Here is a 13,649-nt window from a genome sequence, read left to right as displayed (position 1 = left end):
AGGTTACATTAGGTTAGGTCAGGTTAGGTTATAAGTTAGGTTACATTAGGTTAGGTCAGGTCAGGTTACACAAGGTTAGGTTAGGTTATAAGTTAGGTTACATTAGGTTAGGTCAGGTTAAGTTAGGTTAGGTTAGGTTATAAATTAGGTTACATTAGGTTAGGTCAGGTCAGTTTATAAGTTAGGTTACATTAGGTTAGGTCAGGTTAGGTTATAAGTTAGGTTACATTAGGTTAGGTTATAAGTTAGGTTACATTAGGTTAGGTCAGGTTAGGTTAGGTTATAAGTTAGGTCAGGTTAGGTTAAGTTAGGTTAGGTTACATTAGGTTAGGTTAGGCAATTATTATTATCATTATTATTATTAAAGCTTGGTAATCTTTGTTTTTCTGCCTTTTATGTACCCTTGAGCTGTTTCCATTGACATTATTATTATTATTATTATTTTTATTAAAGCTTGGTAAATCTTTATTTTTCTGCCTTTTTTGTACCCTTGAGCTGTTTCCATTGACATTTTGGATAAGTATAGAGTGGTCAGTTTTGGATAAGTACAGAGTGGCCAATTTTGGATAAGTACAGAGTGGCCAATTTTGGATAAGTACAGAGTGGCCAATTTTGGATAAGTATAGAGTGGCCAATTTTGGATAAGTATAGAGTGGCCAATTTTGGATAAGTACAGAGTGGCCAATTTTGGATAAGTACAGAGTGGCCAATTTTGGATAAGTATAGAGTGGCCAATTTTGGATAAGTATAGAGTGGCCAATTTTGGATAAGTATAGAGTGGCCAATTTTGGATAAGTACAGAGTGGCCAATTTTGGATAAGTACAGAGTGGCCAATTTTGGATAAGTATAGAGTGGTCAATTTTGGATAAGTAGATTGGCCAATTTTGGATAAGTATAGAGTGGCCAATTTTGGATAAGTATAGAGTGGCCAATTTTGGATAAGTAGATTGGCCAATTTTGGATAAGTAAAGTGGCCAATTTTGGATAAGTAGATTGGCCAATTTTGGATAAGTAAAGTGGCCAATTTTGGATAAGTAAAGTGGCCAATTTTGGATAAGTAAAGTGGCCAATTTTGGATAAGTACAGAGTCGCCAATTTTGGATAAGTACAGAGTCGCCAATTTTGGATAAGTACAGAGTCGCCAATTTTGCATGGAGGCGTCTTTCTCGATTAAGCTGCAAAAAGTAATGACCAAACATCTACTATTGAAATATCTTATCACCAATACAACGCGTGACCTTCAAACTATCAGATTCACAACTTCGTGGATATTCCGTGACAGCAAAAGGCTTCACTAAGTTTGTGGTTCTTGCTACAGAGGAAGGGTCAAACTACCACCAGGGTCATTAAGGTACCTCAGGAAACGCCCAAAACTCCTATGAAAACCACGTCATATATGTGTACTTGGATGACGAAATGTTTAACCCGGTGGTAGCAGCGGGGATCATGTTTCTTAATGGTCCCTCCAAGCGAGAAAAATGAGAAAAAATCACCCCTCACACAAACCATTTCATAATATATATCAAAGCATTTGTGATCAGTTTATGTATCATCTATTTTGTGGGGTTTTATATCATGGCACAAATTTGGCCCATCGCTGCTACACGGTAAAGCCACAAATTTGGCCCGTCGCTGCTACACGGTAAAGCCACAAATTTAGCTCGTCGCTGCTACACGGTAAAGCCACAAATTTGGCCCGTCCCTGCTACCGGATTAAGAATACAACCCATTATTTCACATGTGCTAACTCTTGCATGATACGTTCTAGCTTGGCGATGACCTTCACTTACATTACAATCACCCAGCATTGTTAACCGTGTAGCAGCGACGGGCCAAATTTGTGGCTTTACCGTGTAGCAGCGACGGGCCAAATTTGTGGCTTTTCCGTGTAGCAGCGACGGGCCAAATTTGTGGCTTTACCATGTAGCAGCGACGGGCCAAATTTGTGGCTTTACTGTGTAGCAGCGACAGGCCAAATTTGTGGCTTTCTGTGTAGCAGCGACGGGCCAAATTTGTGGCTTTTCCGTGTAGCAGCGACGGGCCAAATTTGTGCCATGATTTTAACCCCCAAAATAGATGATACATAAACTGATCACAAATGCTTTGATATATATTATGAAATGGTTTGTGTGTGTGATGATTTTTTCTCATTTTTCTCGCTTAGAGGGACCATTAAGAAACATGATCCCCGCTGCTACTGGGTTAAAGCATTGCCCCCACCTCCTCTCTCTGTCCTAGATGATATATGCCTTACTAAACACTCCCATACTACTCTGCTTCTCTAGTTCTGAGCAGCAGTGAGGCGGTTTGAATCTCAGTGCTGTCGGTGATGTCCATTCTTAGGGTCGATGCCACACCCAAAAACAGCGGATGGGGGAGCGGGAGTGTGGTCGTACATCACACATTTAAAACATACATACGTACATAATGGGTACACACGCACACACACACACATACGCACATACACAGATGGAGGAGGAGGAGGAGGAGGACGAGGAAAAGCAAGCAACAAATACAAAAAAACAATGAAAGAAATAATTAGTAATCTTAATATAACATGCAACATTCCACATGCAAAAGAGAGAGAGCGAGAGAGAGAGAGAGAGAGAGATAATACACTTGGGGAAGAATAGAGGTCAGGGGAAGGAAGGGGAACATCCGGGAAGCCTTGGAGTGTGTGTGTGTGTGTGTGTGTGTGAGGGGAGGGGTGGGGGTGGGGTGGGGGAGGCTAAAACACAAGACTAGTACAGGTATTGCAGAGGTCAAACAGCAACATTGAGGGGTCACAGGGGTCAATGTTTTCTCTTCTCTTGTCTTCCCTTCTATCTCTATTCTGTTCCATCCTTTTCCTATGCTTCAGTCTGCCCTAAAATCCCTCTCCTTCAATTTTCTCTTCTTTGCTTTCTCATCAATCTCTCCCCTTTCCTTCTCTCTTATAATTTTTCTTTTCTTTCTTTCTATTCTCTTCCTTTTCCTATACTTTTCTTTCCCTTGCCTTCCCTTCAGGATTCTTAACCGTGTAGCAGTGACGGGCCAAATTTGTGGCTTTACCGTGTAGCAGCGACGGGCCAAATTTGTGGCTTTACCGTGTAGCAGCGACGGGCCAAATTTGTGGCTTTACCGTGTAGCAATGACAGGCCAAATTTGTGGCTTTACCGTGTAGCAGCGACGGGCCAAATTTGTGGCTTTACCGTGTAGCAGCGACGGGCCAAATTTGTGCCATGATATAAACCCCCGAAAATAGATGATACATAATCTGATCACAAATGCTTTGATATATATTATGAAATGGTTTGTGTGAGTGGTGATTTTTTCTCATTTTTCTCGCTTGGAGGGACCATTAAGAAACATGATCCCCGCTGCTACCACCGGGTTAAGTCAATGCCGCAGTACCACCAGGGAGCCACGGAACGGACTGACGAGGGTGCTAAATAAGGTTGGGGCCGTATGCTACAGATGCTCGTGGCTCGGAAAGATGACAAACTAAACTTGCAAAATGTCGTCCACTGCTTTTAAACTGTGACGAAATGGGAGTTATGGAAGAGTGTACTGAATCTGCTTGCTCATAACCACTCTCTCTCTTTAGCTTTTGACAAGGTTAGGAGTCAGTCAGCAGTGGTTGTAAGCTTATATTGGAATGGGATAACAGGGGTGGGTTGGTGTGGGTTGGGTTAAGGAAAAGACTATATCTGCTTGCTAATAACCAGTCTCTCTCTTTAGCTTTTGACAAGGTTAGGAGTCAGTCAGCAGTGGTTGTAAGCTTATATTGGAATGGGATAACAGGGGTGGGTTGGTGTGGGTTGGGTTAAGGAAAAGACTATATTTGCTTGCTCATAACCAGGCTCTCCTTAGCTTTTGACAAGGTTAGGAGTCAGTCAGCAGTGGTTGTAAGCTTATATTGGAATGGGATAACAGGGGTGGGTTGGTGTGGGTTGGGTTAAGGAAAAGACTATATTTGCTTGCTTATAACCACTCTCTCTCTTTAGCTTTTGACAAGGTTACGAGTTAGTCAGTAGTGGTTGTAAGCTTATATTGGAATGGGATAACAGGGGTGGGTTGGTGTGGGTTGGGTTAAGGAAAAGACTATATCTGCTTGCTCATAACTACTCTCTCTCCTTAGCTTGATGACACTGAAGGTTAAGGGTTGTTGGTGATGTATTAAACTAACAATTTGAACCATTGCTTTCAAACTGTGACTAGAAGGAGTTATGGAAGACTATACTGAATCTGCTTGCTTATAACCAGTCTCTCTCTTTAGCTTTTTGACAAGGTTACGAGTTAATCAGTAGTGGTTGTAAGTTTATATTGGATTGGGATAACAAGGGAAGAGAAAGACTGGGGTTATGGAAGTGTACATAGCCTTGCTCGTAACCAGTCTTAAGTCAGTTAGAAGTGGTTGTAAGCTTATAATGGAATGGGATAACAGGGAAGAGAAAGACTGGGGTTATGGAAGTGTACATAGCCTTGCTCGTAACCAGTCTTAAGTTAGTCAGTAGTGGTTGTAAGCTTATATTGGAATGGGATAACAGGGAAGGGAAAGACTGGGGTTATGGAAGTGTACATAGCCTTGCTCGTAACCAGTCTTAAGTTAGTCAGAAGTGGTTGTAAGCTTATATTGGAATGGGATAACAGGGAAGAGAAAGACTGGGGTTATGGAAGTGTACATAGCCTTGCTCGTAACCAGTCTTAAGTTAGTCAGAAGTGGTTGTAGGCTTATAATGGATTGGGATAACAGGGAAGGGAAAGACTGGGGTTATGGAAGTGTACATAGCCTTGCTCGTAACCAGTCTTAAGTTAGTCAGAAGTGGTTGTATGCTTATATTGGACTGGGATAACAAGGGAAGAGAAAGACTGGGGTTATGGAAGTGTACATAGCCTTGCTCGTAACCAGTCTTAAGTTAGTCAGAAGTGGTTGTAAGCTTATATTGGACTGGGATAACAAGGGAAGGGTGGAGCTGGTAGGGCATATGTGTGTGTGTCCAGGGCAGTAATATGAGGAACTGGAATGAGGTGTTTATATATGGAAGTGGGGTGGTGAGTGCATATGTGTGTGGGAAGGGCTAGGGTCTATTTTAACCTGGTAGCAGCGGGATCATGTTTCTTAATGGTCCGTCCAAGCGAGAAAAATGAGAAAAAAAATCACCCCTCACACAAACCATTTCATAATATATATCAAAGCATTTGTGATCAGATTATGTATCATCTATTTTTGGGGGGTTTACATCATGGCACAAATTTGGCCCGTCGCTGCTACACGGTAAAGCCACAAATTTGGCCCGTCGCTGCTACACGGTAAAGCCACAAATTTGGCCTGTCGCTGCTACACGGTAAAGCCACAAATTTGGCCTGTCGCTGCTACACGGTAAAGCCACAAATTTGGCCCGTCGCTGCTACATGGTGAAGCCACAAATTTGGCCCGTCGCTGCTACACAGTGAAGCCACAAATTTGGCCCATCGCTGCTACCGGGTTAAATCTATCAGACTCACATTACAACCATTTTCTAAGGACACGGGGAACATTAACCAGGTTTTTATGGGTGATTATCCAGTTCAGGGTGTAGAGGTCGTGTAAGACTATCACTGGGATCACAAAACGGTCCGAGAAAAGCCTGGCAGCTTCTCCGAGAGGCTTATCAAACTTGCGGACTCTGATGCGCTGGTGCATTTAAAAACACGAGCTTGGGTACTGTGCTGGTAGTGTGTGTGTGTGTGTGTGTGTGTGTGTGTGTGTGTGTGTGTGTGTGTGTGTGTCCAACTGAGTGTTTCTTTAGGTTCACGGTACAGAGGAAGGGTCACACTACCACCGGGGTCACAAAACTACCCCTGGAAATGCCCACAACTCCTATGAAAGCCTTGGCAAATGTGTGTTCATGTGTGTGTGTGTCCAAATGAGCGTTTCTTTAGGTTCACAGTACAGAGGAAGGGTCACACTACCACCGGGGTCACAAAACTACCCCTGGAAATGCCCACAACTCCTACGAAAGCCTTGGCAAATGTGTGTGTTCATGTGTGTGTGTGTGTGTGTGTCCAACTGAGTGTTTCTTTAGGTTCGTGGTACAGAGGAAGGGTCACACTACCACTGGGGTCACAAAACTACCCCTGGAAATGCCCACAACTCCTACGAAAGCCTTGGCAAATGTGTGTTCATGTGTGTGTGTGTGTATTTACCTAGTTGAAGTTTTACAGGGCCTGGCTTTACGCTAGTGTGGTCCCATCTCCCTATCTGCATTCATTTATTTATGCTAGTGTGTGAGTGTGTGTATGTGTGTGTGTGTGTGTGTGTGTGTGTGTGTGTGTGTGTGTGTGTGTGTGTGTGAGGGCAGCAAACGTTACGAGCCACTAGCCTAAGGTATTAAGGTTGAACATCGTGACAGGGTGGACAGGGGTACAGAGGAAGCTAGGATGACGATATAGGGAAGAATCTTGTACTAAATCTATGGAGTGGTGATGGAAAACTACGGAGATGTGTTGGGTGTGTTGGTGTGTGTTACGTGGCATTAGTATTTATGAAGTTCCGAGGCTAATTTGGCTTTTTACTTCCATTTTTGGGACGGAGTTAGTCAGAAGTGTTGGATATTCACAGTTAACCTGGTAGCAGCGACGGGCCAAATTTGTGGCTTTATCGTGTAGCAGCGATGGGCCAAATTTGTGGCTTTACCGTGTAGCAGTGACGGGCCAAATTTGTGGCTTTATCGTGTAGCAGCGATGGGCCAAATTTGTGGCTTCACCGTGTAGCAGCAACGGACCAAAGTTTTGCCATGATATAAACCCCAAAAAATAGATGATACATAATCTGATCACAAATGCTTTGATATATATTATGAAATGGTTTGTGTGAGGGGTGATTTTTTCTCATTTTTCTCACTTAGAGGGACCTTTTAGAATCATGATCCCCTTGCTACTGGGTTAATTTTTCCTGTGGCCTAGGGAAAAGTCATAGAGGGAACCTGATGTGTTTAAAATATGATCCAAAGACCCAACACACACGTCAGCTGAGGGGTGAAATCTTGGGGACATCTGGTACAAGTTACGTAAATAACAGGAATAAAAATAATTTAGGTTAGGGAACACCAAAGCAAATGTTGTGGGGGGTATTGTGGCATGTGTTAGGGAGGGTGAGGACGTATGGGTGTTATGGGGGGGGCAGGCGGGGGCGAGGGTGTGTTGTGGGTATTCTGCAGTATGCTGTTGCTACACCTGTCTCTAAGCTAAATTCTTTGCTTAACCCGGTGGTAGCTGAGGGGATCATGTGTCTTAATGGTCCCTCCAAGCGAGAAAAATGAGAAAAAATCACCCCTCACACAAACCATTTCATAATATATATCAAAGCATTTGTGATCAGATTATGTATCATCTATTTTTTGGGGTTTATATCATGGCACAAATTTGGCCCGTCGCTGCTACACGGTAAAGCCACAAATTTGGCCCGTCGCTGCTACACAGTAAAGCCACAAATTTGGCCCGTCACTGCTACACGATAATGCCACAAATTTGGTCTGTTGCTGCTACACGGTAAAGCCACAAATTTGGCCCGTCGCTGATACACAGTAATGCCACAAATTTGGCCCGTCGCTGCTACTAGGTTAAGCACTGAAAAAACTCCTCTCTGGGCAATTCTGGTCATATTTTTATCCCCTACTGACTTCACTCTGTTTAATATCAAGACTCTTAGGAATGGTGTTTTCTATGCCCTCTCTGGCCTCAACTCTCAGAAGGCTTATGGCCCTGATGAAGTGCCTCCTATTGTCCATGAAAACTGTGCCTCTGTGCTGACACCCTGCCTGGTCAACTCTTTCGTCTCTGCCTGTCAACATCTACCTTTCCTTCCTGCTGGAGGTACGCCTTCATACAGCCTGTGTCTTAGAGGGGTGGCCACTAATCCTTCAAACTACCGCCCTATAGCTTTACTTTCCTGTCTATCTAAAGCTTTTGTATCAATCCCTAACAGAAGAGTTCTTAACCTGGAAGCAGCGACGGGCCAAATTTGTGGCTTTACCGTGTAGCAGCGACGGGCCAAATTTGTGGCTTTACCGTGTAGCAGCGACGGGCCAAATTTGTGGCTTTACCGTGTAGCAGCGACGGGCCAAATTTGTGGCTTTACCGTGTAGCAGCGACGGGCCAAATTTGTGGCTTTACCGTGTAGCAGTGACAGGCCAAATTTGTGGCTTTACCGTGTATGCAATGACGACCAAATTGTGGCTTTACCGTGTAGCAGCGACGGGCCAAATTTGTGGCTTTACCGTGTAGCAGTGACAGACCAAATTTGTGGCTTTACCGTAGCAGCGACAGGCCAAATTTGTGGCTTTACCGTGTAGCAGCGACGAGCCAAATTTGTGGCTTTACCGTGTAGCAGTGACGGGCCAAATTTGTGGCTTTACCATGTAGCAGTGACGGGCCAAATTTGTGGCTTTACCGTGTAGCAGCGACGAGACAAATTTGTGGCTTTACCGTGTAGCAGCGACGTGCCAAATTTGTGGCTTTATCGTGTAGCAGTGACGTGCCAAATTTGTGGCTTTACCGTAGCAGTGATGGCCAAATTTGTGGCTTTACCGTAGCAGTGACGGCCAAATTTGTGGCTTTATCGTGTAATGACGGCCAAATTTGTGGCTTTACCGTAGCAGTGACGGCCAAAGTTGTGGCTTTACCGTGTAGCAGACGGGACAAATTTGTGGCTTTACCGTAGCAGCGATGGGCCAAATTTGTGGCTTTACCGTGTAACAGTGACGGGCCAAATTGTGGCTTTACCGTAGCAGTGACGGACCAAAGTTGTGGCTTTACCGTGTAGCAGTGGGACAAATTTGGCTTTACCGTGTAGCAGTGACCAAATTTGTGGCTTTACCGTGTAGCAGTGATAGCCAAATTTGTGGCTTTACCGTGTAGCAGTACGGGCCAAATTGTGGCTTTACCGTGTAGCAGTGACGGGCCAAAGTTGTGGCTTTACCGTGTAGCAGTGACGGGACAAATTTGTGGCTTTACCGTGTAGCAGCGATGGGCCAAATTTGTGGCTTTACCGTGTAGCAGTGACGGGCCAAATTTGTGGCTTTACCTTGTAGCAGTGACGGGCCAAAGTTGTGGCTTTACCGTGTAGCAGAGACGGGCCAAATTTGTGGATTTAACGTGTAGCAGTGTGAGCCAAATTTGTGGCTTTACCGTGTAGCAGCGACGGGCCAAATTTGTGGCTTTACCGTGTAGCAGTGACGGGCCAAATTTGTGGCTTTACCGTGTAGCAGCGACGGGCCAAATTTGTGCCATGATTTAACCCCCGAAATAGATGATGCATAATCTGATCACAAATGCTTTGATATATATTATGAAATGGTTTGTGTGAGGGGTGATTTTTTCTCATTTTTCTCGCTTAGAGGGACCATTAAGAAACATGATCCTGCTGCTACCACCAGGTTAAGTACCTATCAATTTTTAACCTTTTCTTTGATCGTCGGTACGAATTCTGGAAGGGACATTTAACAAGTGATTCTCCCTTCCTGAATGATTCCTAAATTCTGGAAGGGACATTTAACTAGTGATTCTCCCTTCCTGAATGATTCCTAAATTCTGGAAGGGACATTTAACAAGTGATTCTCCCTTCCTGAATGATTCCTAAATTCTGGAAGGGACATTTAACTAGTGATTCTGCCTTCCTGAATGATTCCTAAATTCTGGAAGGGACATTTAACTAGTGATTCTGCCTTCCTGAATGATTCCTAAATTCTGGAAGGGACATTCAACAAGTGATTCTGCCTTCCTGAATGATTCCTAAATTCTGGAAGGGACATTTAACTAGTGATTCTGCCTTCCTGAATGATTCCTAAATTCTGGAAGGGACATTTAACTAGTGATTCTGCCTTCCTGAATGATTCCTAAATTCTGGAAGGGACATTTAACTAGTGATTCTCCCTTCCTGAATGATTCCTAAATTCTGGAAGGGACATTTAACTAGTGATTCTGCCTTCCTGAATGATTCCTAAATTCTGGAAGGGACATTTAACTAGTGATTCTGCCTTCCTGAATGATTCCTAAATTCTGGAAGGGACATTTAACTAGTGATTCTGCCTTCCTGAATGATTCCTGAATTCTGGAAGGGACATTCAACTAGTGATTCTGCCTTCCTGTGAGTGTATTGGAGTGTTGGGGGCTGGGTGGGGTGTAAGGGTGATGTGTATAGGGGTGTAGTGGGAGGTGTGGGGTGTGTGTATTGGAGTGTTGGGGGCTGGGTGGGGTGTGGGGGTATGCGTATAGGGGTGTAGTGGGAGGTGTGGGGTGTGTGTATTGGAGTGTTGGGGGCTGGGTTGGGTGTGGGGTTAATCGTATAGGGGTGTAGTGGGAGGTGTGGTGTGTGTTGGGTGTTGGGGGCTGGGTGGGGTGTGGGGTATGCATATAGGGGTGTAGTGGGGAAGTGTGGGGTGTGTGTGTGGTGTTGGGGGCTGGGTGGGGTGTGGGGCATTGTATAGGGGTGGTGTATAGGGGTGGAGTGTGGGGTGTGTGTGATTGGGGGCTGGGTGGGGTGTTGTGGCAAGTATAGGGGTGTAGGGGTGATGTGTATAGGGGTGTAGTGGGAGGTGTGGGGTGTGTGTATTGGAGTGTTGGGGGCTGGATGGGGTGTTGTGGCAAGTACAGGGGTGTAGGGGTGCTGGAGGGTTAGGCAAGGTGAGGGCACAGTAATACACATAAATAACACTTTAGAGACACTGGGGGCTGGGGGTCACTGGTGGGGGGCTGGGGGTCACTGGTGGGGGGCTGGAGGGGGGCCTTACCAGCATCCGGGCGGGGGTGGCGGCCGGAACAAACCTCCAAGGTGGGGAAGAGCTGCCAAGATCCAACTGACGAGGTGATAAAAGAAGAGGGAGGCGTGAGTGTGTGTGTGTGTGTGTGTGTGTGTGTGTGTGTGTGTGTGTGTGTGTGTGTGAGAGAGAGAGAGAGAGAGAGTGTGAGAGATCATCGACATGTATGTATTTAATTGCAATATGTAAGATGTAGAAATAAAGAAAGAAAAGAGAGAGAGAATCATCGACATATATGTATTTAATTGCAATATGTAAGATGTAGAAATAAAGAAAGAAAAAAAGAGAGAGAGAGAGAGAGAGAGAGAGAGAGAGAGAGAGAGAGAGAGAGAGAGAGAGAGAGAGAGAGAGAGAGAGAGAGAGAGAGAGAGAGAGAGAGAGAGAATGAGGGTGTATAGCACAATCGGTTTGCATTTTAAGTTAATTTCCTTCATGTAAATTTGTAAGAGAGAGAGAGAGAGAGAGAGAGAGAGAGAGATCCAAACCTAATCTAAAGAGAGAACGGGAGACTTAACATAACGTAGAGAGAGAGAGAGAGAGAGATATAGAGAGAGAGAGAGAGAGGGAGACTTAACATAACAGAGAGAGAGAGAGAGAGAGAGAGAGAGAGAGAGAGAGAGAGAGAGAGAGAGAGATCCTAACCTAAGCTAAAGAGAGATAGGGAGACTTAACATAACTGAGAGAGAGAGAGAGAGAGAGAGAGAGAGAGAGAGAGAGAGAGAGAGAGAGAGAGAGAGATCCTAACCTAAGCTAAAGAGAGATAGGGAGACTTAACATAACTTAGAGAGAGAGAGAGAGAGAGAGAGAGAGAGAGAGAGAGAGAGAGAGAGAGAGAGAGATCTAACCTAAGCTAAAGAGAGATAGGAGACTTAACATAACTAGAGAGAGAGAGAGAGAGAGAGAGAGAGAGAGAGAGAGAGAGAGAGAGAGAGAGAGAGAGATCCTAACCTAAGCTAAAGAGAGATAGGGAGACTTAATATAACTTAGAGAGAGAGAGAGAGAGAGAGAGAGAGAGAGAGAGAGAGAGAGAGAGAGAGAGAGAGACTTAATATAACTTAGAGAGAGAGAGAGAGAGAGAGAGAGAGAGAGAGAGAGAGAGAGAGAGAGAGAGAGAGAGAGAGATCAGGGCATATAGCACAATCTGTTTGCATTTTAAGTTAATTTCCTGCATGTAAATTTGTATTGAGCACAGTGCCACCGGTCATGGGTCGGTGTGGGCCCTGGAGAGGCAAGACAACACGGTGTGGGTGCCGCAGCGCTGACACTATGCAGTCATGAGAGTGGCCGCAAAATTCAGTCAACGAAACACATTTTACACAAGAGAAAAAAACGACCCCAGAACCTGTCTTGGTTTCGCCTGCATTGCCGTGTCTGGTGTACAAGCAAGAGGCACTTAGCACCGTCAAGTGTCGTATTGCAGCCTTATTTTTCAATGTTCTGCCGATAGCATAATTTTTAATGTTCGGGAGCAGTGAGAAGCGGGCTTTTTTTTATTTTTTTTCTTTGCGCCCTCTGTCTCCTTAGAAAACAAACAAACACTGGTATGGTTTCCTGGTGGGGCCTGACAGTTGACCCCCGCCCGTAACGGTGCAGGCAAGTGTTTCATAGTGGTGCCATCTTGTTTGGCTCATGCTGCCCCCTGGAGGTAATCTCTGATCCTCTTTTGTTTACCTCGACTGGTAGACACTTTTGCTTCTCACATCGCCTATTTCTAAAGGTCAAAGAGGGCATCAATCAGATTCTAATGAGTGTTTTTTTAGGCTCACGGTACAGAGGAAGGGTCACACTACCACCAGGGTCATAAAACTACCCCTGGAAATGCCCACAACTCCTACGAAAGCCTTGTCAAATATGTGTTTCTTTAGGTTCACGGTACAGAGGAAGGGTCACACTACCACCAGGGTCATAAAACTACCCCTGGAAATGGCCACAACTCCTACGAAAGCCTTGTCAAATATGTGTTTCTTTAGGTTCACGGTACAGAGGAAGGGTCACACTACCACCAGGGTCATAAAACTACCCCTGGAAATGGCCACAACTCCTACGAAAGCCTTGTCAAATATGTGTTTCTTTAGGTTCACGGTACAGAGGAAGGGTCACACTACCACCAGGGTCATAAAACTACCCCTGGAAATGCCCACAACTCCTATGAAAGCCTTGTCAAATATGTGTTTCTTTAGGTTCACGGTACAGAGGAAGGGTCACACTACCACCAGGGTCATAAAACTACCCCTGGAAATGCCCACAACTCCTACGAAAGCCTTGTCAAATATGTGTTCTTGGGCGGCGAAATGTCTTTTAATACGGCCCCTTGAGTCCAGGTTGGTAAGTGGTCTTCAGGACAGCATGTGGTCAGCCTGATGGACACACAGCAGCACTTCAGGTGACATACAGCTTGCCACAGTTTCCCTTCCCCAGGCAATTTATCGGCCATCCCGGAAGGAAGGATGAACAGCTGGGTGGGTTGCACGCTGACTACCAGACTGGGATTTGAACCTAGCATTAGCAGCCTCTTACTGTTGTGTCTTGAGGACTGCATAAGTTTGCCAGTTTTGGTGTTTTTTTTTAGGTCTACGCCTATTACGCTGGTAGGCTTGCTTGTGGGGCCTGGATGGTAGTCAGCCCCGGCCCGTTATGGCGCAGGCAAGTGTTTATAGTGGCGCCATCTTCCCTTGGCTCATGCTGCCCCCCGGAACTCCTTGATTCACTTGGACGGTTTCCTCTAGAGTCCGGGTTGATGGGTGGTCTTCAGGACAGCATGTGGGTAGTTTTAAGCCACTCGGCGGTGACTGAAAAATCCCAGGTGGTAGCGTGGGGATTCGAACCCGCGTCGTCCATCACGCGGTGAATGTGGGCCCAGCACGCTACCA

The 13,649-nt window shown here is 45.2% G+C and overlaps 2 protein-coding genes across 3 annotated transcripts in view; one reads left to right on the top strand and one right to left on the bottom strand.

The window, feature by feature from the left end:
• The window catches only part of LOC126988425 (collagen alpha-1(I) chain-like), a 47,794-nt gene that overhangs the window by 5,484 nt on the left and 28,661 nt on the right, over positions 1-13,649 (bottom strand). Inside the window, exon 5 of one of the 2 annotated variants that reach the window (XM_050846500.1) lies at positions 10,753-10,818. The exons of the other annotated variant lie outside the window; for it this stretch is intronic. Coding sequence (XP_050702457.1) covers positions 10,753-10,818 — 66 coding nt within the window. The remainder of the gene's footprint in view (positions 1-10,752; positions 10,819-13,649) is intronic. 2 annotated transcript variants of the gene reach the window in all.
• Positions 1-13,649, top strand: part of LOC126988427 (melanoma-associated antigen C1-like) — a 104,417-nt gene that overhangs the window by 89,861 nt on the left and 907 nt on the right. Inside the window, exon 2 of the mRNA XM_050846505.1 lies at positions 12,645-13,649. This exon is cut by the window's right edge and continues 907 nt beyond it. Within this exon, the coding sequence (XP_050702462.1) occupies positions 12,645-13,140 (496 nt within the window). The 3' untranslated portion in view covers positions 13,141-13,649. The remainder of the gene's footprint in view (positions 1-12,644) is intronic.

The sequence above is a fragment of the Eriocheir sinensis genome, chromosome 69, assembly GCF_024679095.1.
Source record: "Eriocheir sinensis breed Jianghai 21 chromosome 69, ASM2467909v1, whole genome shotgun sequence".
In the NCBI taxonomy this organism is placed as follows: domain Eukaryota; kingdom Metazoa; phylum Arthropoda; class Malacostraca; order Decapoda; family Varunidae; genus Eriocheir; species Eriocheir sinensis.
Note: the sequence above shows the minus strand (reverse complement) of the source record. Positions and strands in the feature narration are given on the sequence as shown.